The sequence below is a fragment of the Rhipicephalus microplus genome, chromosome 8 (genome assembly GCF_043290135.1).
Source record: "Rhipicephalus microplus isolate Deutch F79 chromosome 8, USDA_Rmic, whole genome shotgun sequence".
Taxonomy (NCBI): domain Eukaryota; kingdom Metazoa; phylum Arthropoda; class Arachnida; order Ixodida; family Ixodidae; genus Rhipicephalus; species Rhipicephalus microplus.
Genome location: NC_134707.1, coordinates 93587697 through 93612455, shown reverse-complemented (window position 1 = coordinate 93612455; position 24759 = coordinate 93587697). Strand labels below are relative to the sequence as shown.

At 41.7% G+C, this 24759-nt stretch overlaps 1 protein-coding gene across 2 annotated transcripts in view; it reads right to left on the bottom strand.

The window, feature by feature from the left end:
* Positions 1-14045: 14045 nt before the first annotated feature.
* LOC142761635 (uncharacterized) overlaps positions 14046-24759 on the bottom strand; it is a 35670-nt gene continuing 24956 nt past the window's right edge. For both annotated transcript variants that reach the window (XM_075872334.1, XM_075872335.1), the window contains 3 exons: positions 21252-21325; positions 17910-17993; positions 14046-14306 (listed from right to left, as the gene is read on the bottom strand). In XM_075872334.1, coding sequence (XP_075728449.1) covers positions 14134-14306; positions 17910-17993; positions 21252-21325 — 331 coding nt within the window. In that variant the 3' untranslated portion in view covers positions 14046-14133. The remainder of the gene's footprint in view (positions 14307-17909; positions 17994-21251; positions 21326-24759) is intronic.

Genomic DNA, 24759 nt, shown 5'->3' with positions numbered 1-24759 from the left:
TACGACTAGTCAAATATGTTCTTCATACAGTCATGCTATTCCATACCAAGTTTAGTATCGATACCGTTATCAAAACGGCCAGGAGAGCTGAAAGTCGTAGGCGGCTAGATAGATAGATAGATAGATAGATAGATAGATAGATAGATAGATAGATAGATAGATAGATAGATAGATAGACAGACAGATAGATAGATAGATAGATAGATAGATAGATAGATAGATAGATAGATAGATAGATAGATAGATAGATAGATAGATAGATAGATAGATAGATAGATAGATAGATAGATAGATAGATAGATAGATAGATAGATAAGCTCAAAGTCGCCGAAGTTGGCTAAGAAATGCTTCGCATTTAAACTGGCCACCCTGCGCGAGACGTGCCATAGAGTTCCGGCGGGAAGAATAACTCCACAGAGTTTCATTCAAGGATACGTAGAGGGAAATCTGGTGGTAGTGTCTACGGGGGCACTTTCAGTGCTGATTGTACCACCATGGAAATATATGGCATGTACAGGCTTTGGATCTGCTTTGAATAAATCATGCTCTTGAGATTCGCGACGCATGTTTGCTGAGTGTAAAACAAAGTATATGGCATGTACAGGCTTTGGATCTGCTTTGAATAAATCATGCTCTTGAGATTCGCGACGCATGTTTGCTGAGTGTAAAACAAAGTATATGGCATGTACAGGCTTTGGATCTGCTTTGAATAAATCATGCTCTTGAGATTCGCGACGCATGTTTGCTGAGTGTAAAACAAAGTATATGGCATGTACAGGCTTTGGATCTGCTTTGAATAAATCATGCTCTTGAGATTCGCGACGCATGTTTGCTGAGTGTAAAACAAAGTATATGGCATGTACAGGCTTTGGATCTGCTTTGAATAAATCATGCTCTTGAGATTCGCGACGCATGTTTGCTGAGTGTAAAACAAAGTATATGGCATGTACAGGCTTTGGATCTGCTTTGAATAAATCATGCTCTTGAGATTCGCGACGCATGTTTGCTGAGTGTAAAACAAAGTGACATAACGGTATGTTTAAACCAAACGTGCTTCAACTTTTTCTATGTAAACCCTAATGCAAAGGGATTTCATGGCCATGGGGTAGAAGTGAAACGTAAACAAATTAAACCAGCAGTGTAATTGCTCTGCCATTGCGTTCCAAATTTGGCATAACAAGATAATCAATTACTTTTGGCAACATTTGAAAATAAACATACTTGTTTTTTCTCGAAAATGTGGTGTATCACTTTATGGACAGAACAGTACAGTACTAAATAAGAAACATTTAACGTTTCGTCTGCTGTTATGTCAGGTGAATCGGTCCAAGTTGTGTGCGCCCAACGCTCCTCTCATTTTGTTGTGAAGTCGAGTCAAGGGAGCGTGATGAGGCGTCTGCCCTTGCCACACCGGCAGAAAAAATGACATTTACCTCCTAATGCCTTCAGATTGAATGTCATTCGCGCGGTCCCACACGAATCAACGAAATGGCATTCGCTCAAATGCCATTCGTCACCTAGTGTTATCGCCAGAGCTCATTCGACAGAGAAATGCGTACTCTCGATGGCACAGCTGATGAAGTAATTGTATAAAACGACATTTGATTCGACTGGCAGAAAGTTTTTGTGTATTTTATTTTCACTAATTACCTAAACAAGTGGTTTAAAACCTATCTTCAGCTGGTAGACGCTGTTAAAAAATGCGACAGGTGCCATTTTATGTTTAAGCTGTGGATCTGACTAGCTTCGGCTTCAGTTGCTACATGGTCGGTTGACACGTCATGAAACAAAGTAATGAATAAAATGTAACGGCAGCGTATTATGCCTATTTATACATTTATTTATTATTTGATGTGCATGAATTTTGTAAACGCTCAGTAATATTTTTATTGTTACTCATTCAATGCTTGCGTAGAACGTGCTGCAATCGACATCATCAAGTTGAATGTCTTTCCCTTTGGACGTGTAGCAGCGCCTCTGAAGAAGTGTAATGATTCGGGAACCGAATGTCTTCGCTACCGACTGTCATTTTCTATACCCATGTAACACGGGTATACCAGTCGTTCTAAATAGGTTTTGGCAGGAAGTGATCATGAAAAAAAAAACGTGATTTCGATGCGATATCCTACACTAGCATCGGACGCTACATCTGTGCGTAGCAGTGAGTGGACGACGCTTCGCTTGAACTGTAAACTGCACCCTGTAGAGCTCCAGCATCGCAGCACATCAATCAGCCTCTTTGAACAACAAAGGCACTGCTTTAGCGCTTTTCACCACACCCCACTACCAGTCTACGCGAAGAATGAAACTGAAACTGCAGAAAAAGTTTGTAGACAGTCTGATAGATAACGCAATCCAACTCAAAGCTTGTACTTCCGATAATTCCTATGGGGTACACAATTGCAGCGCGAGACTCCTCTCTAGATAATAATGTATAAAACTCTATGACCACCCTCAGAGCCCGCTATTAGACAGTCTACTTGGAACAATGTTGCAAAGTTGCCGTACTAGAGAACTCATCACTACTTAAAAATCTGCCGTTGTACCCACTATGAGGCTTCAAATCAATGTGCTCGAGTACATTGCTCGGCACTTTTCAATGCGAAAGCTATTATGAGATCGCAACAAGGGTCCCATGCGGCGCTGTAGTTGTCCACCACTGCCGCCGGTGTCCATATTCACTATCGCACGACATAGGAAAATTAAAACTTTACTTAATAAAAGCACGAAAGGTACAGTTGGTTCCTAACCCGGGTCCCCTGCGCGCCAGCCGCGTACTTCCAGAGCCATGCCTGTGCTTGAAAGGCAGTTGCACACTTGTCTTAAGCAGGCATAATGTCGGGAAAGGAATTGTGCTAGTAATAAAGCGCTTTATAACAGCAAAAAACAGTCAGGCATCACGAAATGCGAACGAGTGAGTCGCTCAATGCCCAACCTATTACAGAAGCCTGTTTTTGATCATCAATTAACCGTGGCGCATACCCACTTCAGGCATATTTTTTGTTGTCGTCAGCTAGTGCATAAAACATTTGCACAAAATTTCTTTCAAGTGTGTAGCTTCTCGGAAGAATGACTAAAGATAGCACGGTAAATTCTGGTGTACTACACAAAAAACATGATGATTTATGACGTATGGGGTACTCACCTGGTGTGCGTGTAGCAGTGACCCAAAAAGTGTTCAAAAAAGACTCTACAAAGCCACTTTTGCAGCTTTCGCTGTGACTGTGCTGGGCATTTTTTAGGGGCGAAGCTCCTTAGGGCGTGGGCTGTGCGTCCCCTGTAGCCTGTATGTAGCCACCTCTAGTTTAGTTCTTGCAGTGTTCACTAGATGGCGGTACCGTCCCTTGTATGTAGCGACCTCTAGTTTAGTTCTTGCAGTGTTCACTAGATGGCGGTACCGTCTCCTGTATGTAGCCACCTCTCGTTTAGTTCTTGTAGTGTTTACTAGATGGTGGTACTTGTAGCTGATGATGAAAAGATGCAAGATGTTATAAACTAGAAAGCGGTACTTGTAGTTGATGAAAGACGCGAGATCTTATAAAATAGGAATGATGTCACATATGGCGCGTGTCATTGGTTGAAGGCAATCGTTCGATTTAGTGCGGCGACGTACGCTAGGGGAAGCGTTGTAATAAAATCCGTTCGCTGTTGGCGCGCGCTCGGAGTCGCCGGATGGATAAGGCTGCACAGCGGAGAGAGCGCAAGGCGGCAGCAGCGCGCGCTCGCAGACAGAATCCCGATGTGCGAGCGCGCGAGGCAAGGGACATCGCAAGCCATCCATCGTCTAAGAACAAATAAAAGTTGATTTGTGTATATACACACACAGCGTTTCTCACGTCTTTACATGATGATCGACTGGGCTAATTACACGGAAGATTCACAGTTTACCGATGAATCCCTCCGCAGCTTCGCCCATTCATCATCATTCACCCCGTGAATATGCCGTAATTTTTTTTAATGTTGCGGCTCATAACAACGCTGTATAGGGGATATATGACTGAGGCAATTCATTGAAAGGCGCCATATCACCACTCGTTCGGAAGTACACATTATATGATGCCTGGAAAATCGTCTGCTTATGTTTCGCCTCATTACTGTAATCAGCAAAACAATGCCTAGGATTCAAGGTGACATACCTAATGAAATATGAACCTGCGCCTGTTTTTTTTTACATTAATTCTGCGACAAACACCGGTGATGGTCACAGAGCACAGCATCACCGCCCAAATCGACAATTGTTTTGAGTTGACACCAGCTTTCTCTGTATTATTGTGATCGGCAGCTACCAACACACAATTGGAGTAGTATGTGGCCATCCTACACAGAAGAACAAGTTGCGCAGTGTTTGCGTTTGTCGCGTACTTTTCTTTATTTCGCTATATCTATGTTGTTTGATATGCAGGTGAGGCAACGTCTATCCAAAATGCAAGTTGAAATGAGGCTCTTTGTAAGAAACAATATGTGTACATTTCAATAACACGAAGTCACGCACTGACTATTGACTGACTATTGAGTGACTATTGACTGACTAGTTCTCGTCTCGCGGAATAAAATATTCATGACAGTCTTGAGTACCGCCGTTCATAGTCAGTCATCGGCCGTGATCTGGCGCTGAACTCACACACGTGTGGTGCTACGGCAGGTGGGAGGGTTGCTGCCCATTGTGATAGCTTGCATGTGCGTATCAAGTCATCTTCCATTAATAGCATTCATGGAGACGGTGCATGAGACGTTATTCATTTGACTAAATGAATTATTATAAGACACCGACAGCGAATGCAGATATAGTAAACCTACATTGAGTCTAACACAAAATTTGAAGCATAACGAACATGTCAGATAGTGCTGGTTTTTTTTCTGATGAACAGGGTGCTTGAAAATTTCAGCCGTTGAGGTTGTCCCTCGAACTTGAGTGTTGCGAGTACATGAGAGTCCTTGATTCATGAAAGGGAAAGGGATAGATGTAGTGACCGCCATTCTGAGAACAGTACCGTCAGTAAGTTACCCAAACAAAGACAATACATTCTGTGGACATTATACTAAAAAACAGGTCCGAGAAAAAATACTCAGACATTTATTGAGACGCAGACAAAAAATAGACGCTAGAAGCCTAAAATACAAACATCCAGATACATTTATCTTTACGCAAAGAGATATTTGCAAAAGACTTTCGCACACGGAATAAAAGTATTCTGGAATACGGATATACGAATACAGATAAGACAATGCAATTAGTACAATACATGTTCAATTTAGGGAGTATTGATTCACTGCAAAGACAATTACGAGACGCAGGGCAGTGTTGTGAACAATTTTTAAGCGCAACGACACTTCTTAGTCGAGCAGATCAAACAAACCACTGACGAACACCAATGAATCGGGGAAAAACAATAATTTATTACCAACAAAACATGTGCATTGATGATATGGTTCTTGCGGTAACTGCATTTGAGCAACAACAGGTTCTAATATAGGTTGTAATTTAACGCAAGTTCGGCCTCAACAAAAGTATTGTGAAATGACAATGCCCGAAAAGGATCATCGACTTTCATCGATAGGATTCAACTGCCTCCGCCTTTCTGCCATCACAGTGTCGGACGCTTTTGGGCCCAAGGTTTACGAGCACATCAACCTTGAAGTCAGTTGTTTCGCACTAAGGTGGCGCCAGAGCTGGATTGAGTTTGGTAGCGTGTTTGAGTCTCCCGATTGAGTTGAAGAGAAAAAAACGAAATCAAACAGGTTTCGTGCCCTCCTTTGTACACCAATTAAGTGTTTAAAAGCTCAGAGATCCAAGTAGAGTGGATTTAGTCAACCATCAACCCAGAGCCATGAGCCACGAGCATCCGGGATGAGTTATTATTCTAAAGTCCGGAGCCGCAAGCGAACTGCATGAGCCATTATTCTAACATTCAGAGCCTTTTATTCCAGTTAGTACAGTAGCTTTAACACCTCAGGCTGGCTGCTCCCTCGCGATTCAAAACAATCACACACACGACACCACTCACCACATCACCCCCCAATAACACACTGTCGTCGAGGAGTCGTTGCACTCGGCGATACAAAGTCCCTGCTGCCAATGACATTCACGTAACGTACATCGAGAAGACAAGTTATCCGGCGAATGGCTCTGCCTTTCTCCAGGAGGGTAGGGAATGGTTTTCGATGACCTAATTGCTTTTTTGAGATATACAAGACAGGCGGGCACCAAACAAGGCAAAAATTTTCTCTAGGTAGGCGGCGCCAGCTCCGACATCGCTCCACCGTCTCCACGAGCTTGCAAAATTTTCCTGCCTTTGTGGGGCGCATCCCGCCTTGGGGAGCATTTTTAGAAAAGTCGAGATCGCTTGAGTCATGCCCAATTCTCTCAAAGACAACGCCTCGCCAGCGACAGTCAGTCACTCAAGCACTTGACTTACTATGACGGCGACCAGTGGCATGTGCTTCGCGTAGCACAAAAGCCTTCGATTCCCCCTTACAAAGTAGGCAGCTGTCTTTCTACCAAAATTTAAGGATTATCTGTGTGCCGCACAGTATCACAATGTACTCCGTCGAGCTTAAAAGTAATTTAATACTAAGATACAAGTGCATTTTACAAATTTATATCAAAACAAAGAAATTTACAAGAAATATTTTCTTATATTTTATTTTAGCACATACTGCAGACCACATTCTCACTCTTGCAAGACGAGCATACATAATTGTACACACTGCTAAGTATATATAGATACAAAAATTGTATTCACCAACATTCATATATATACATATTCAAAGTATGCAACAAAAGTATAACAGAATGTTCATAAAGTATGCAGAAAGGTACATGTCAACCATATCGTCGGAGGTTCTTAGACACCGGCAGTGAATTTCATTCTGGAATAATCCATGGTAAAAAGGAAAACTTGAACGTGCCTGTTCTGGCATACATTGGTGTTAGTGCATTAAAGCGATGGTGCCATGTTTCCCTTGTGGAAAGGGGGCTTACATAAAGGGGAAGGGCTGAGGTTGAATTTGTGGGTAATTAGTTTAATAAAAAATTGCAGGCGGCACTTATGTTCTCTTAGTTGAAAAGAAGAATTATCATTAACCAACATAAGTTGGGGCGGTGAGTCTGAACTCTTTTATTTATCATAAATAAAACAAACTGCTTTTGTTGTACTTTCTCAGGCTTGTTTATATCGAGTTTAGTATACGGATCCCACACGACGCAGGCATATTCTAGCTTTACCGAATATAGGTTAGATAAGCGAGTAACTGAATGTTTAAAGAGGAATTTTCAAGATTGTATCGCAGATACGTTAGTTTGGGAATGCAGCGGAGCATGAGTTTTCGATGTAAAGGTTCCAAGAAAATTGTCGGGGAAGGTTACGCCACGGTATTCATAACTCCTAGCTTGTTTTAATGAAACAGACACCAATTTGTTCGCGTAATCGAGGGGATCATTTTTAGAAGTTTTGCAAAGGGAGACTGTTTTGTCGGTGTTCGCTACGGTGCCCCATTTTTTGCACCACAAGGATGTGTTCGTATCTGAGCATCTAAGCAAGCATCCATAAGATATGTTTCAGCATTTTTTGATAATCTCATATCGCATACTGCTCAACCTTACTCAAGAAAGAGCGTACTTGAGGCGCATGTTTTTCCTCTCAGCGATGATCATTCATCGCACCGACCATTCTTAGAGTTCATGTCACATGCGGCATTTCCGCTGTCGTCATAAAGTATGGTATGACCGGGCTTCTGGATCGTGTTTTGTCGCACACAATAGCAGAAAGCGCCGCAATCACCGCGTCTTTGCAAACGTTGCGATCATATTATGTTCAAATTGTAGTAGGGCTGATCGACTAACAGTCGGCATTATAGCGACTGTATCGAGACCTACCTGAAGAAATTTCACATGGCAGTGTGGTTCTCAATGAACACCTGATCTGCAAGAACGTCTTGTTGCAGTGCATCCCATCCCACGTTGGCATTGGAGGCGATTAAATAGGTAATGCTCTTGTACATGAAGCACGAGGTTATGATAAAAAAATAAGAGCTCCTAAAATTTACCATAGCATGGATGTAATAGGCAGTTACGTCAGAGGATTCACAAGTTTCCGCATCAGTCATTTGTGATCCGTGGACTTTTTAGAGAACAAGCGGCGCTTTCTTTTTTTGGCGGATGAAGACTCACTACGTATACACGCCAGCGCGACTATTCAAGACTGAACGTGAAGCCTCCCCGTTTTGTTTCTTTTGTGGTAACATCGACGACATGGAGCCTTTGATCTGGCTGTGCCGGTGACTCATTTCAAGCTGTAATTTTTGTGAATCTTCCAGGGCAATGAGTAGGAACATGCAGTAAATTTTCCTGGCTTCCTGAAAACACTGGGTTGTGTGACATATCACGACGAGTACGTACTCTTCAGCAGGTGCTCACGCACAATCGTTAGCGGAAATTTAGGCCAGGCTCAACCCGCTCTTTGCTACACAACCATCATCATTCGAGAGCCGATAGGCGTGCGAAAAATGCGTATTGCCCTTCACATGACTCTGTGCTTCAAAGCTTTTCACACAAGCAAAACTAACTGTAACAGTTCATGCAGTGAAGCATTGATAACAGAATACAACAAGTTTGGTAAAAACCCATGGCGTTTTTCCAGGATTTAGTGTGATAGCTAGGAGCTAAGATTGTGTCATAAACAAACCCTCAATACTTCGTTCTTTCATTTAACCTAAATTAATGCCACCAGTCAAGTACAAGCTGACACCAAACAAAACGACAGGAACGTCTAAAGTGTGTGAAGATGCAGATGGCGAAACGGGGAACAGCGTCTCGTCCAGCTCAACTACAGTCCCGGACGGGCGCGAATAAAATGTCAGGCGCAAGGTTCTCTCTCACATGTAGCAGTTCGAGTGCTGAGGTTTAATGTTCCAATACCACGATATGTCTATTCGAAATGAAACATTAGAGTGTTTCCAAAATTTCGACCTAATGGTGTTTTTTAATAGGCACCTACATGTAAGCACCTCAACCACTAGCACTGCGCCGCTATCTGAATGCCGCTGCGGCGGCCAGTAGTAAAAGCCGCGAACATCAGGTCACCATAGAAGCACCATGACCGTTCCTCTAACGTTACCTTATTCACCGTTACCGTTCACCTATGCTCTCCATGTTAGAGTTAGTGCCAGATAATTTTTTTTTCACTTCCACTGGTGGGATTACCGGGCGTTGGCTTCTGTAGTGAGAGTCCGAATGAAAGTATGGATGGACCGACGGAAAAAACTTTATTTAGAACAGCTGCTTGGTGTCAGACCAGGCTCAAGCCACCAGTACATTATGTGCAGTAAGACGTAGTCTTTCCACCGCTGCCCGGGCGTGTTGGATTCCCTACAGTTGCTCGTGCACATCTGTGCAAGTCCGAAAACTTAGCCATTGCTCCTCAAGGAGTTGCAGACCTATATTGTGCTCTCGGTATAGGACCATTAGCTGTGCGCGTTGCCTTAGATATGCGTCCTATCTGTGTGTTCGTATATGCACAGGTTATCGCGTTATTACGATAAATAAAGCGTTTGATAACGGCGAATTAACAACCAGTCATGGTAAAATGCAAATAGCGCAACGAGTGGGCCGTCCAATGCTCCAACCCATTACAAAAGCTTGTTTTTGCTGCCCTAATTACTCTGTCGCACACCCACTCCAGCCATAGCGCATTATCGTCAGCCACTGCATGAACAATTGGCACAAAGTTCCTTGCAAGTGTTTAGCGGATACCAGGCTTCACAGAAGAATGACATAAAACAGCATCGAATGCCGGTCTAGTACCCAAAAATTATTATAATGCCCTAGTGGGTATCAAGCAAGTGTGCTTGCAGTGGTTACCCAATAAGTGTTTTGAAAAGGCTCTGAAAGGCCGCTTTTTTATCTTTCGCTTTGACTGTGCTGTGCCTTATGCGCAGTCCTGCCGTTTTTTCACCGCATGGTTACCATTGTGCCTAGTGTGCTGCGCCTGAATAACGGAAAGGATACCGTATACAAGCTGCCTACCTGGTTGTCGATCCAGTTACATAATAAATGATGAAAAACTCTCCAAGTCCATGCTGCCTACAGAGAGTGATCAGCGGGAAGAGTGGAAGTGTGTCGCAATACCACGACAAAAGGCTCGCGGTTTCACATTTGATCCCCGAATGTGTGCGTGTCAGAAAAAAGTTTTTATGCGAGTGACATCTTTTGCTGAACTAGTGGCTAATGAAACGTGGTGTTGTAAAGTCACCGCGCGACATTACAAAAATCAAGCCGACGCTGTCGCGAGGATTTCGCACAGTGTCACGGCGTATTTGTACAGTGAAAAAAGATGTAGAGCTTATGCACCTGCCAAGTGTCGACGGCAGCCGTCAGCGAGCTGTGCACTGTTCAGGCTGCATTGACCCAATGCACGAGCATTTTTGACGTAACTGTAATGGATAAAGGCGCATTTATTGAACTTGAGCATATGCCTACGTCTTCCTCGTTCTATGCCAGTGGGTAATACAGAATGCCGATGAATGAAATGCTCGCCGTTTTTGTTGATACAGGCACTAAGCTTATCAAGAGATTAGAGCTGATAACCCGAACAGGCGGAGCAACATGCAGCCCCTCACAGCTTGAAAAAATGAAAGTACACATCTGTTGCATGCAACAGAGACTTAAGCGCTACCACTAGACGTTTGATAGGGGGATTTTCCAAGAGTGGTTGTACCACAATGCTGTACAAAACTTGCTCAAGCTGTAAAAGCGTGCAAAGGAAAATTTCGATTTCAGTGCGTGATGAGCACGACAAGATAACTTTTTCTGTCACATTGTTGACCCCTCCAGAGTGGATCGTAGTTGGTCAATTTTCATGTTTGAGGAGGCATTTGAGGCTTCAGCCTTTACAGTAAAAATAATCAAAAAAGGCATAGCAAAACAGCATGAGTAATCTACACATAAGAGCAAAGAACCGAAAAACTACATTGCATGGCCAACCGAACTTAGAACGCGCTAGAGCAGCGTAGTGATAAATAACGCAAAAGAAAACACAACAGCGAGGTAAACGTAATTGGAAGTACTGTTCGATCTTCAAGAATTGCTGAATTACTAGCACAGATTCATTCAAAGTGGCCGTTGGTTAAGTAGGCGAGAGGCGATTTCAAGATATGTATCTTCGTATATTGAAGCACCGAATGTGTATATATAGCCTGAATGGTTCGATATGTGCCATCCAAAGTTGCAACTTCTTCCGTGATGCGTAAAAAACCACCAAAGTCGTTGGATAAGTCGGGATTGTACACAAATATTCACTAGATGCTTCATAGAAAAAAGTAAGCATGCTTTTATAGCGGTAGAATATCTTACAATGCAATCAGCGTGCCTTCAAATTTCTTGCTTAAGGTCCTAATTCGAACCTGAACTTCACTGTGTTGCAGTTTTCCCGAATTCCCTTGAAACTTGCATCACTATGAAGACGTATTCTACCTTCACGAATAATTTGATAACTTTGCACAGCTTCGGTGCGTGCCGTACAATTTCAGCGCCCCAGCCGCTCCGATGCCCGGATGGATTAGAGGATGTATCCGGCTGTGCCTTTTGGATCGGGTGGCGGCTGACTGTTATAACGGCCTGTAGTACGGCCATGATAAGTTGCTACTTTAGCGCTCACAAAATATTATTTTTTCTACAAAGAAGGCATTGCAGCCTCAGCTACACACTTAACAAGATATACCAATAAGCGTGTAAACTATATAGAAAAACAACACGAGTTATACAGCCCCCGTAGCACAATCCAATCAGCAAACAGCATTTGTAAGCAACTGCTCAAAGGTGGTCCTAAACATAAATTTCGTCCTTCGTAAATATTATCCGATACTGACAAGCAAAGAGTGCCTTAGAAAAGTCTCTCCTGGAGTAGCACAGGCGCGGGACGCCTGCCATAGGAATCCTAAATATTAGTGCAGGCAAATGTAAACGCACATTCTATTCACAAGGCTACACCTTCTTTTGTCCAAGATGCAAGACTCGCAAAAACCTCCAAGATTACGTGATAATTGAAAACACTGCAAGTGACTACGTCCAACACATGGAATCTGGTTTTACCTGAACCATTTAAATGTTTTCTACATAATGTAATGCTCATATTGTCACAAATGGTACACTAGCGAAACGGGACAGACCATTATTGTTCGATAAAGTGCTCGCTACGCGGATATGAAAAGGGAATTAGTGAAAGTAGCGGCTTAGCATTTTAACGTAGCGGGTCACAACTTCAACAATCTCACACATTACATAGCTCAGTGGAAATATCGGCCCACAAGCGACCAAAAATATACTCTCATTTTTTTATTCATAAGTTCAGGTCACCTTCAGTCAGCAGGCATGAATGTCAAAGAAAAGGACTCTTAAATTACTTGATAAAGTACATCGACACAAAAAATTGAGACTTGAGTCCTTCCATAACCTCTAATGTATCGTAGTTAAATGGTGTGTCAACGTCTCACAACCATGGTTTTGTGAAGGCCCCCGCCCCACACCTTCCTCCGATTTATTCCTCTCTATTTATTAAAGGAATACTTCTTCCCTTTTCACTCACACAACTCCTCCCGGCACTCCTCCCCACAATCCTACCCACATATTCATAGTTGCCCTCTTATCGTCTTTTGTTAAGATGGAGGAAAGGATACGAAGCACGTACACGCTAGCGCTAAGGGAATTCCATCTAGCCTTAAAGAAGATATGTCCACTTCTCGAAACATCTTCTTTACGTATTTTTTGTATAACAAGCTTCTAACTTCTTTTTGATAGCTTTGTTTTTACCATAGTAGTCAGAAGTTGGACGTTCTCTACTGCAGTTGTTTTTAAAATCAGCTTTTCTGCCTGATTTCAAACAATTTTGAAACCTAGCCTAATATAAGCTTGCAAATTACACGTACGCATTTACTATGGCCGTTTACCTTTTTACCTTTTATATTGATTTCTGGTTCCTTTCGCTCAACGGTCCAGGCAGTGCCATGTCAAGTGTACGCATGTACATTGTGTGTCACGCATAAATTGAGACACCTGTCCAAGATGCAGTTCTCGATGAAGGCAAAACTAGTGCGTCATGATTTAACTAGACCTGAGCTACTTTATGGCATTTTGTTCATTAACACAGTTTTTGCTGTTACGCAACAGCGATAAACCCATGATTGTATAAAATTACTATTGCTTTCATCTGTAGCCAATTAGTTTAATAAATTACTAAGAGTTAACGTTATTACAGAGTATAAAAGCGCACGTAGGAACCTCAATAAAGTGTATATTTATTGTTCAATCTCATGATAGTCTATACGGAATTAGAATCTGTTTGCAGATGCGAAAACATTGTGAAAAGAGAGCAACGGGCATCCTTAATGAGAAGTGGTCAGGAGGCTGCACCTTGAAGCATCTCTTGCTTATTTCCCTGCAGCAGTATCGACCATGGTGGCATTTTCTCATGAGCAACTCAACAGATGGTATTTCTGTTTGTGATTTTTGCCTTTTTCTTGTATTTTTATGTCACTGCGGAAGCGGTATATTGAACCACTGCAGGGAAATAGGTTTAATGATGCATAGGAAGCTGTGACTCAAACCATTGCTGTGACCGTCAGTCATCTCGTATTGTAAAAAATTGCTTCGTGATAGTGTGCAGCTGTTCATTCAAACACGAACACTTGAAAAAAGACCTTGTTGAGAAATAGGCATCTTGTTTAAAGACGATGCGTAGTTTTTAAACGAAAGTTCAAGCCTATTTTGCCTGCGATCTTATTAAATGATATAGCTGTCTTCCGGGACCATAAAAATGTCCAAAGTAGCAGATCATCCTGAATAACGCGGTTCGGGTTGATAATGCCTAAATAAATTGTCAATCAAGCTATTCAGTGAATCATTAACACAGTCTCATATGTTTTTAGTGTCAAGTAGCGGTGTCATTTCCAAAGAGAAACAACTCATGGTTCTTATACGGTTTGCTATACGCAACATGCAAAAATGTGTCGGTAAATACACCATAGACACTGTAAATATAATAGTTCATAAGGCAGGAAGCACAATAAGTTTATTGTGATAATCTTTATGAAAATATTTACTTATTGCGGTTATTGTAAATTCACGACGCTGGAAGCTGTTCACAAAATAAGAGTGAGTTTACCATCACTGGCTTGACAGTCCTCATAATTGAATTCTGTTGCGTTGTTACGGTTGCAATATGTCTCAAAATTTGTTTTGCAGAGTTCTTGTTCTTGAGGTTCACTTTTCAAGTACTTGTCGTTCACCCATAGTTCACAGGCGTCGTAGTAATCTGTGGGAATGTACTTGACGATTAGTCTCGCTCTCAAAAAGAAAAGATAAAAATTATTTTTCTGTGCCTCTCGACGTTTTTAATGCCTTGGGAGGTGGTGCGAATGCTGTATATTGTGTTCCATTATTTTGCCGTGTCCCTATAGCTCTCGGGTAATAAAGATTGAAATTATTGAACAAGCGTGCACGTACTATTGTTCAATAATACGTGCATGCTGTTATTTTCTAGCTCAAATATATGCCTCCAAAACAATAATTGTATTATTAAATGCTAGGGCTTTCCTTTATCGCTTCGTAGTTGTAACGTGTCACTCTACAGGAAGCAACCAGGATCCATCACACTAGCCTGATTTTGATACCACTGGCGCTGTTCTTCGCAGTTCTTTGCAAATCGGCATCGATATATACGTGAGGTCCACGTTCGGCGGCTTAATCTTACGCGTACAGCCACTCTTTACAATAAACGCATCAGATACAATAAACTGATGGCAAGATGGCAAGATAGATTATTGTATCTTTCGAAATGATGACAAGATACAATAAATTTGCCATCAGCGCAACGAAACACATGCAAAGCTAGCTTCTTACAACGGTCTTTTCATAGGGCCACTAGCCAACATACGTCTACGATATGCGAAAATTTTTGAGACGGCTTTCCATGAAGTTTTTTTTGAAGCCCTTTCGTTCACGAATTCTTTTTTCGCTCGCTATGGTTTAGCAACTTCCGGTTTCAGTAAATGTGCGTAAAATACAGACCAACCATGAGGTGCCACGTTGCTATAAGAATCACTGTAAAAAAAATGGCAGCATATCCACGGAGTGAATGATTGATAGTGGGGCGAAGCATCCATTCATCCACTCGTTCTTGCTTCCGTACATCCAAGCATGCGTCTGTGTGGCCACCCGTGTGTCCATCCGCCCGTCCGTGCGTGTTTTTGTTTGTGCGTCCGCACGTTCATCTGTGCGCCCGTCCCTGCTTTTGTCCATGCATCCGCTCCTGCATCCGTTCATGCGTCTATCCGTCCGTGCAGCCATCCGTGCGTCCGTCCATGCATCTGTCTGTGTGTTCGTTCGTCCCCCTATTCAGCACTCCAAGTACCACCATCTCGCATCTTTTCATCATATATTCCTCATATGGAAGCACCGCCATCCAGCGGAAATTCCAAGGACTGAACGAGAGGAGGCACACGCACACTTTCTTACGGCTTGCGCTTCGTGTCTACTTCCCCCCTTTAACTACCTCGAGTTCATGGTATATACTAGTTCACTGTATTCATGGCACTGCGGCCCAACGCTCGCTAAACCTTTCTAAAACTAAGGAGATTATGCCCAGCGAGTATGACGTAGCAACCCTTTCTTGTCAGATAGTGCTCAATGTACATGCCAATGGCTGCTAAAAGGGATGAGGCAGGAGAATTCGTCTTTTAGTTAACGCGCGCGGTGCTAATTTTTTATTGTTCAACAACGCACAGAATTAATCTCTCACTGGCACCGCATTGGAGGTAATTGTAAGACTGGTTACACAATGAATACTACTACGACTACGAGGGACAAACGGGTGCCGCTATAAGGAGCTTCGCCCCTAAAAGAGGAACCATCAGTTTTCGGTGTATCGCAACGTCCACGTCTCAGGCTCCAAATGTTCGGAACGTTGCGTTCGTAAGCTAAAATTCTTGACACTCGCTCTTTCAGGGTCATTCTTAAGAGATACTTACGATCTGCACTTGACCAAAGTTGTTAAAAAAATGTTCAAATGTCCGGTTTGTCCTCGTGAAAGGGTTTCGGTGCACCACGCGACAAACTTCATTTTATTGCATGAAGCATGCCAGTGTTACGCTATTGAGCCATCAATTGCTATAATATGATTGTCCAACATTACGATGTTGGTGTTTATTAAGGGTCTCACATTTATCAATAGTTTGGAGTTTCCCTGTTCGTGAAGACAGACCTGTTGGTGTGTATATTAAAATCTTGGTGTGTATATTAAAAACAGACCTGTTGGTGTGTATATTAATAAAGTAGAAAAGGTGCCTCAGCTGACAGTAAATTGCACATGTAGCAGCCTGTCAGAAATCTCACATGTGACATTCACTATCCGAAGACTATTGTTTCATAAACGAGTATGTTCTACTGAAATTGTATTCACCATTGAGCCACTAAAAATACAGAACACTTTCATGACCAAACATGTCTCTGCCCCTGAATGCCCTATAAAGAGCGGCCATCATAAAAATTCACCCGTATCTGCATATTAATCTGCAAATGTCGTCGAAAGACGAAATTCTTGCGTCTGGAGATATTAAAAAAAACGTTTATTTGATGTTCTGCGCAAGAAAATTGGTGAATAGTATTCTGAAGGCACTGCCTTAGAGTGCCTCGAGCGTGCAGTGGAGGCGAACGAGCGTATCAAGTCACGTCACACGTGTGACATGAGCGCCGTCTGGCAGTTTTCTTGGAAAACGGAGCGCTTGGCCCTGAGACGGGCGTGTGCAGCCGTCTCAGAGGTGATATAGTGTAGTACGCAAGGCGATTAGTAGGTGCCACCACCATGTCGTCGTAGAAAGGCGTTTGAAACACTTCCCTTTGAGTGCAAGCGTTGCATGGCCAGCGCCGAGTGATAAACGCTACGGTCCTTAAAATAACTTAGGTTTACCTTTTCTAGTAAAACACGCACATACAGAATATATACGTGTTGTTATGGTGCCTCAGATATGCGTGATAATTGCTCTTTAATTGACAATCGGGCAAGTATGAACGCTGAATCTTGAGCAACATCGATGGGTACTGCGGATGGGATCGGCCGTTTCAATCAACTGGTGCCGTTTGAAATGATAAGTACCGTAAAATGCATGTACTTAGCCTAATGCTAAGTACCCGAGCGTTGTGATTTCCCGAGCGTTGTGATTTCTGCGTCGGTTGCGGCCGTACGCTTTCCGCATCAAAAGACCAGCTGTTCAAGTACTACTTACGCCAATATCCACGTTTCAGAGTGGTGGAGGTGCTGGGTAGATGCTTCAGCCATGTCTTGGATGGCAGGTAGTTTCTTTTTGTGGAGTTCTAGGTTGAGTTAGGACGTTAGGGACGTCAAGGTCTGTGGTTTGTGTCTGCCATGCAATCATGCTATACCATGCCAGTTTTGCAAATTGCCATGTGAACGAACCCACCGCAACAGCTGCAGGACCATGAAATGTAAATCATGACAGTCATGACATACATGTCACGATTTTTATGTTATAACTAGTCAAATATGTTCTTCTTACAGCCATGTTATGCCATGCGAATATTGGTATCGATACCGTTATTTAAACGGCCAGGAGAGCTGAAATTCGTAGGGCGGATAGATAGATAGATAGATAGATAGGATGGAAAGATAGATAGAAAGATAGATAGATAAATAGATAGATAGATAGATAGATAAATAGATAGAAAAATAGATAGATAGATAGATAGATAGATAGATAGATAGATAGATAGATAGATAGATAGATAGATAGATAGATAGATAGATAGATAGATAGATAGATAGATAGATAGATAGATAGATGTACTGGCAGTTTGCTAAGGAATTCTCCTTATTAAATATCGAATGAAAGTGATTACTTACCTCCACCTGTCTCATTTTGCTTCTTTATAATTGCGCAGTACTCTGACGTATAATTAAATGCAACTCTATAACTTGTGGATCCACCTATTACAGAAATGCAAATAGAAAGTTAAATTTCTGTTGTTGGCCTGTTCCACAATGTTTCAATGCAAAGTTGCGATGCCTGGCCAATAGTTAGGAAAAAAAATAGTGGTGGTTATATGTCATTGGCCCCGTTCTTTTTCTTCATTGTGTCGACTGAGTACAATACCACACGTCTCTCCACACAAAGTTGCTTATCTATCGAAAGTGAACTTTTGTAGTACGTTGTGGCTGTAGTGGTAAAAATTCACATCAATCAGCTCAGTATGACAGTGTCAACTAGAATAAATATAATATAGAAGAAATGAGCACCGACTACAATATGATTGTTCGAGACTTCTTCGCCAGATGTGGTGTCTTGCACGTAGTAGTTCGTTACCTTGCACGAAGAAAATCATAATAAAGACGTTGATTGATTGATTTGTGGGGTTTAACGTCCCAAAACCACCGCATGATTATGAGAGACGCCGTAGTGGAGGACTCCGGAAATTTTGACCACCTGGGGTTCTTTAACGTGCACCCAAATCTGAGCACACGGGCCTACGACATTTCCGCCTCCATCGAAAATGCAGCCGCTGCAGCCGGGATGATAATAAAGACGTTAAATTGCAATATATGCGTGGTATATGAAATGTGTTGTTCCTATTCGATGCGCACCAGTAAGGTAAGTCGACGGCATGCATCCGCAAGCAGCAATTTTGCTCAATATTCATTGCTACCTGGTGTCACTATCTTTGCTTTCGACATATAACTTGCCAGCACCAGTCTATATTCAGTGACGAAACAATATGTTCTGAGTTCTTGATGGCGGTAGAGAGATTTTCGCGAAAATACTCAAAGCCTCATAAATGTACTTCGTCTTTGATATCAATTATTTTTGTCAAAAGCAATCGCTAATGCTTTTAGCAGCTGTACCTACTGCTTTACTTGGAGCTAATGGCACCTTTCAACAGCTGTCCCGTGACTCTGCGTCGTTCAATTTTATTGCGTTTGGCTAGAGGAATCATTACTTTAGGTAGGACTTTCACCAACCCTTTTTCAGAAATCTCGTTTTTACGTTTTGTGTGTTCATCTACTCAGCCTTACTGCTTCATTTCCCATCGAACTTGCTTTTAGGGGTATGATCTACATCTTTCAAAACATTTCTTGAAGCTACGCTGCAATGGGTGCTAGGTGTCACAAATTTTTGAAAGTTGTCAGCCGTTTTCATCATTTTTTGGGAATTTGGCAGCCCAACGACTCATTGAATTGAAAAAAAAAGCCAAGGATTTGCCGCACGTACCGCAACGCTATGGTAAATGTTGAGTTGCCGTTAATATTATTGGTTTTCGGTTTCTTGTAGCATTTATTGTTCAATTTTTTCACTTGAGATTTAGGCAACCATCATGTATTGTAAGTACTTAAATCTTCCTATCGTTGTTAATGGGGCTAATGGGATGAATTATTACCAGGTTCAAGAATGCAGACCACTCGACCGTACAAGGCACAAGCTGTCGAATAAATGCGCTGAAGCAAGCGCATGGGCACTTTCAACGTGAGTGAACATTTACGCCTAAACGCATAGCGTTTTACGGTACCTCTAACTCACCTAGTATTAGACGCGTTTGCAGCATGCCTACTTTTCCGTGCACCAGATGAACATGACGCTTGAGTCATTTCTATTCAGATGTAGTGGGGCTAAATACTCATCAAGCTTATTTAGGGCACGCTGCCAGGCCAGTTGTTTGGGGTTAATCATTCATATGGGTGTAACGAAACATGCGTGAGTGTGACTTCCTTAGCTTTGTCAGATAAAAAAAATGTATCTAGAATCTTCACTGCGACGTTGGAGAGAGCACATTGTCGCTTTGAGTAATTACACGCGCATGAACTGTGCTGTATTTTTACATGATGGCTTCTACGTTTTATCGATCTACTGTTATTGTATAAATAGCAGGTGTGATCGCAAATAAATCATTAGTTGGAAGTTAGCACTGTGTGCGTGTGTGTGTCTGTCGAAGTGTGTGGATTAAGCCTAATCAATGGAACCACAAGATCTTTTGAACCTAAAGCCACGGACACCATAAAAATCATGAATAAAATTAACAAAGAGCAGGGCTACAATTAAAGCAGTGAATTTGCCCCTTAAACATAGTTTTAATGTTTATTCCTTTTTGTCCTGAAGGATATGAGCCACTGTTAGTCCTGCAACTGCTCATATCGCCTACCGTCTTGTGCAGTTTCCACTAAAAGAACTCTGGTTCATCCTGTTTCATAATTGTTTACACATCAAAATTATGTAACTACCAGTGGCTCGTGTCTCATGTACTAAGCATGGTGTAGCAGTATACTATGTTATTATTAACGCAACACCTATGCCCTTTTTAATTATCATTGCCAGCGCTGACATCCGAGGCCCCGCTTCTACTGTTCACGGTTCAATGTGACTGGTAGCAATCATGAATGCTGATAAAAACTTGAGTACAATCTTTTAAGTTGTCTTTTAAACCCACTCAATCATAAGGTTTGTTTGTTTTTTTTTTGGTTGAAGAACACGGGCAAACTATATTCAATAAAGTGTTTGCCATTGCGTCTGTGGCTACTGACAGAATTATTTTTAATCACCACGGTTTTTTTTCGCACCGAAAAATGGGCCAAACCCTCAAAGCCTAGAACATGTATTTTTTTTCAGAAAGTTTTTTTTTCTGAATGTATTTCTGAAAGTGAGCAGACACTAAAATGCTAATTACAATAATTTTAGCCGTTCTTGCTATTCTTACTGAATCCTGACGTCATAACATAAAACGTGCTTCTCGCCAAGTGCTCAAACAAGGTGACGTGATGTTTTGATGACCACTTCATATTCAAGTGGTCATTTTAATTGCTTTGGGGATGCCTAACGCCTGTTTTAGAAGTATTGCTCCATTTTATCAGAACTAGGCAGACAGCATCTTGGTGTCACCGTAGTGGTTCTATAGCATGACGTCAAGCTAGTGTCAATATGATTAGGTGTGACCTCGGCATAATGAATCATTGACCATTCAAATATATTAGCACCCTTTTCGCAGCTGCAACCTTGCTCAATGCGGTCTCTGCACATCTACCAATTTTATTGTGAACAATAAACCCACCTTGGAAAAACTGATGTTAGTACACTTTCCAGACAGACGCCCGAATTACTCCACTGAACCTGAACTCTAGTTATTTAGTGAGGCACAAAACTGGCAAGCAACCTCAACTGAATGTGTTACATCAGAAATGTTTTAAATTGTTATAGCTTACTTTCGTTAACAGCCGTGAAAGCTTGTGCTGGCCGACGTTCTGCTGCTGCATTGTAAACCATTTTATTCGACGTCCTGTGTCAGAAGAAACAGAATAAATAAACACTTTATTGTGCAAGCAACTTAGCCACCACAGTTATAATTAGGCAAGCGAGAATCATGAAGATAATAGTAGTTGACGGTTGAAAGTTTATTGAAATGTCATCATCAAATACAAATGACTTCGTTCGTAAGTGCTACAGAAGGAAGTCCCAAGGTAAATACCGTCAGGGGGACCTCTTATTGAAAATAGATTAGGGAAATACAGGGCAGATAAGTGACGATGAGAAGCATATTACGAAGCGTGAATTTCTAAGCAAAAACAGAAAAGCAAGAGCGCAAATAATTTTAAAGTTGCAAGGCCTAGAACATACAATATCGAAAAACGTGTAAATAATATACATACTGCAAAGAGTTACATCACTTGAAAAATGAAAAAAACGCAAAAAATAAAACGCTGAAAACATTTAGCATGAAAGGTGAAAGGAATCTTCCCTCATTTTATTTAAAATGTAGGCATATTATGACAAATTATATTGATCAAGGGAAGCGAGTTTTATAGAAAAACACCTAAAAAAAGCGCTTTCTGTTTGCCATAGTTCGAGTGTACTACCAGCAACAGTAAGCTAAGATCAGAGGAGAATCTAGTCAAACTTGTGTTAGAAAACGGAGTGAGATGCTTTCTAGTTGAATGTCAAGATGACGTGCACGAAAAATGAGGGTACCCAGTTTCAATGAGATGGAATGATTGATGGAGATAAAGCCTACATTACGGTGCACGGGCGTGGCAGACTCCCTTCAGTGACTGAAGGTGATAATTTTTATTGCTTTTTTCTGCAAGTGAGCAAACTTGGAGAGATGAATCATGTAAGTGTTTTGCCAGGAAGAACAACAATATGTTAAATGACTCTAAGCGAAGGTGAAGTATGATTAACGAAGATTGCGCAGTGGAAAAAAACGGGCGAGTTTCAATTAAAACACAAACGCCAAAATAAATTTTGGAGTAAATTGCTGGGATGTGTTTAATAAACTTTAATTGAGAGCCAATCGAAGCACCAAGGAAAGTCGTCGTATCGCAGGGATGTATAACATGCGAGTCAGATGTTAAAAATGGCATGAATGGTATTGTCTTACGAAAGGAATAAAATAGCATGGATGTAGTTTTAAGTGCTATAATTAGTAGCTGATGGTTACGGCACCATTGTACGACATCAGCGGAGTTCCTATTTAATTCCTTTAGTAAGTTTACTAAATTTCTCTTTGGGGAAAAGATGGTGGTATCATCAGTATATATACTACATTTAAATATATTAAGACATTTGGGTAAATCAATAATGTACAACAAAAACAGCAAACCTCCAAGAATTGAGCCTTCGGGGACACCCTGATTAATCGTGCTAGAGTTAGAACAGAAATCACTAACTATGACGCGCTAAGACCTATTCAAGAAATGCGATGAAGGCCTGGAACCAAAAATATCATCATCATCATCATCATCATCATTATCATCATCAGCTTTGCTACGTCCACTGCAGGATAAAGGCCTCTCCCATGTTCCGCCAGTTAACTCGGTCCTGTGCTTGCTGCTGCCAATTTATACTCGCAAACTTCTTCATCTCATCTGCCCACCTAACTTTCTGTCTCCGCCTAACCCTCTTGCCTTCTCTGGCAGTCAGTTGGTTACCCTTGATGACCAGTGATTGTCCTGTCTACGCGCTACATGCCCGGCCTATGTCCATTTCTTCTTATTAATTTCAACTATTATATCCTTAACCCTCATTCGTTCCCTAATCCACTCTGCTCTCTTCGTGTCTCTTAAGGTTACACCTACCATGTTTCTTTACATTGCTCGCTGTCTAAACCTCAATTTAAGCTGAACCCTCTTTGTAAGTCTCCATGTTTCTGCTTTGTAGCTTAGTACCGGCAGGATACAGCTGTTATATGCCTTCCTCTTGAGGGATAACGGCAATCTACGTGTCATAATCTGAGAGTGCTTGCCAAATGTGTCCACCGCATTCTTATTCTCCTAGTTACTTCAATATCGTGGCTCGGCTCCACGGTTATTACTTGCCCTTAGTAGACATAGTCTTCTACAACTTCAAATGGACTATTACCTATCTGAAAGCGCTGCTCTCTTCAGAGGTTGTTGCACATTACTTTTGTTTTCTGCAGATTATTTTAAGGCCCACATTTCTGCTCTCCTTGTATGACTCCGTAATCATGAGTTGCAATTCGTCCCCTGAATTACTCAGCAATGAAATGTCATCAGCGAAGCGCAGGTTACTAATGTACTCTCCATGAACTCTTAACCCTAACTGTTCCCATTCTATGCCTCTGAAGACCACCTGTGAGCACGTGGTAAATTGCATTTCTGTCTACCCTGTCCTTTTTCCTTTGTTCGCGCGCTGAAACACCTTGCTAATATGAATACGCACCAACTAGCCCAAGCTTCCACTCTTGTGCATTGGGGAGATTGTATCCCCTTGCCTTACACCGTTCTTTATTTGTATTCTGTAGCTTTTTTTATGAAGCACTATGGTAGCAGTTGATCCCTATAGAATTTTTCCAGGATGTTTATATATGCTTCATCGACGCCCTGATTCCGCAGTGTCTGCGCGACAGCTGATATTTTTACTGAATCAAACGCCTTCTCGTAATCCATGAAGGCTATGCATAGTGGTTGATTATATTCTGAGCATTCCTCTATAACCTGATTGATAGTTTGAATGTGGTCAATAGTTGAGTAGCCTGTTCGAAATTCCGCTTGTTCTTTTGGTTGATTGAATTCTAATGTTTTCTTAACTCTGTTAGCAATTATTTTTGTATGTAGCCTATATACCATGGAGAGCAAACTGATCGGCCTGTAATTCTTCAAGTCCTTGTCATCGCTTTTCTTATGTATTGAGATGATGTTAGCATTCTTCCAAGACTGTTGTACTCTTCCCGTCAGGAGACACCTCGTAAACAGGGTGGCTAGTTTTTCTAACAAAATCTGTCCTCAATCTTTCAGCAGATCTGATGTTACTCAATCCTCACAAGCAGCTTTGCCTCTTTGCATGCTCTCCAAGGCTTTTATGACTTCTTCTATTATCACTGGTTGGGTGTCATCTAGGTTACTGTTAGTTTTTATAATATTAAAGTCGTGGTTGTCCCGGCTACTGTACAGATCTCTGTAAAACTACTCCACTATTTTAACTATACTATCTATATTGTTATTTATTTTGCCTTCTTTGTACCTTAGTGCATAGATCCGATTTTTCCCTATCCCAAGTTTCCTCCTCACTGCTTTGATACTTCCTCCGTTTTTCAGAGCATGTTCAATTCTCTCTATGTTATACCTTCTTGCATAAAATACCTTAAGCCTATTAATGAACTTTGAAAGCTCTGACAGTTTTATTTGGTATGTTGTACTTGAGACTTTCATGCTTTGACGCTTCATAATGTGATTCTTCGTTTCCTGGGAAAGCTTG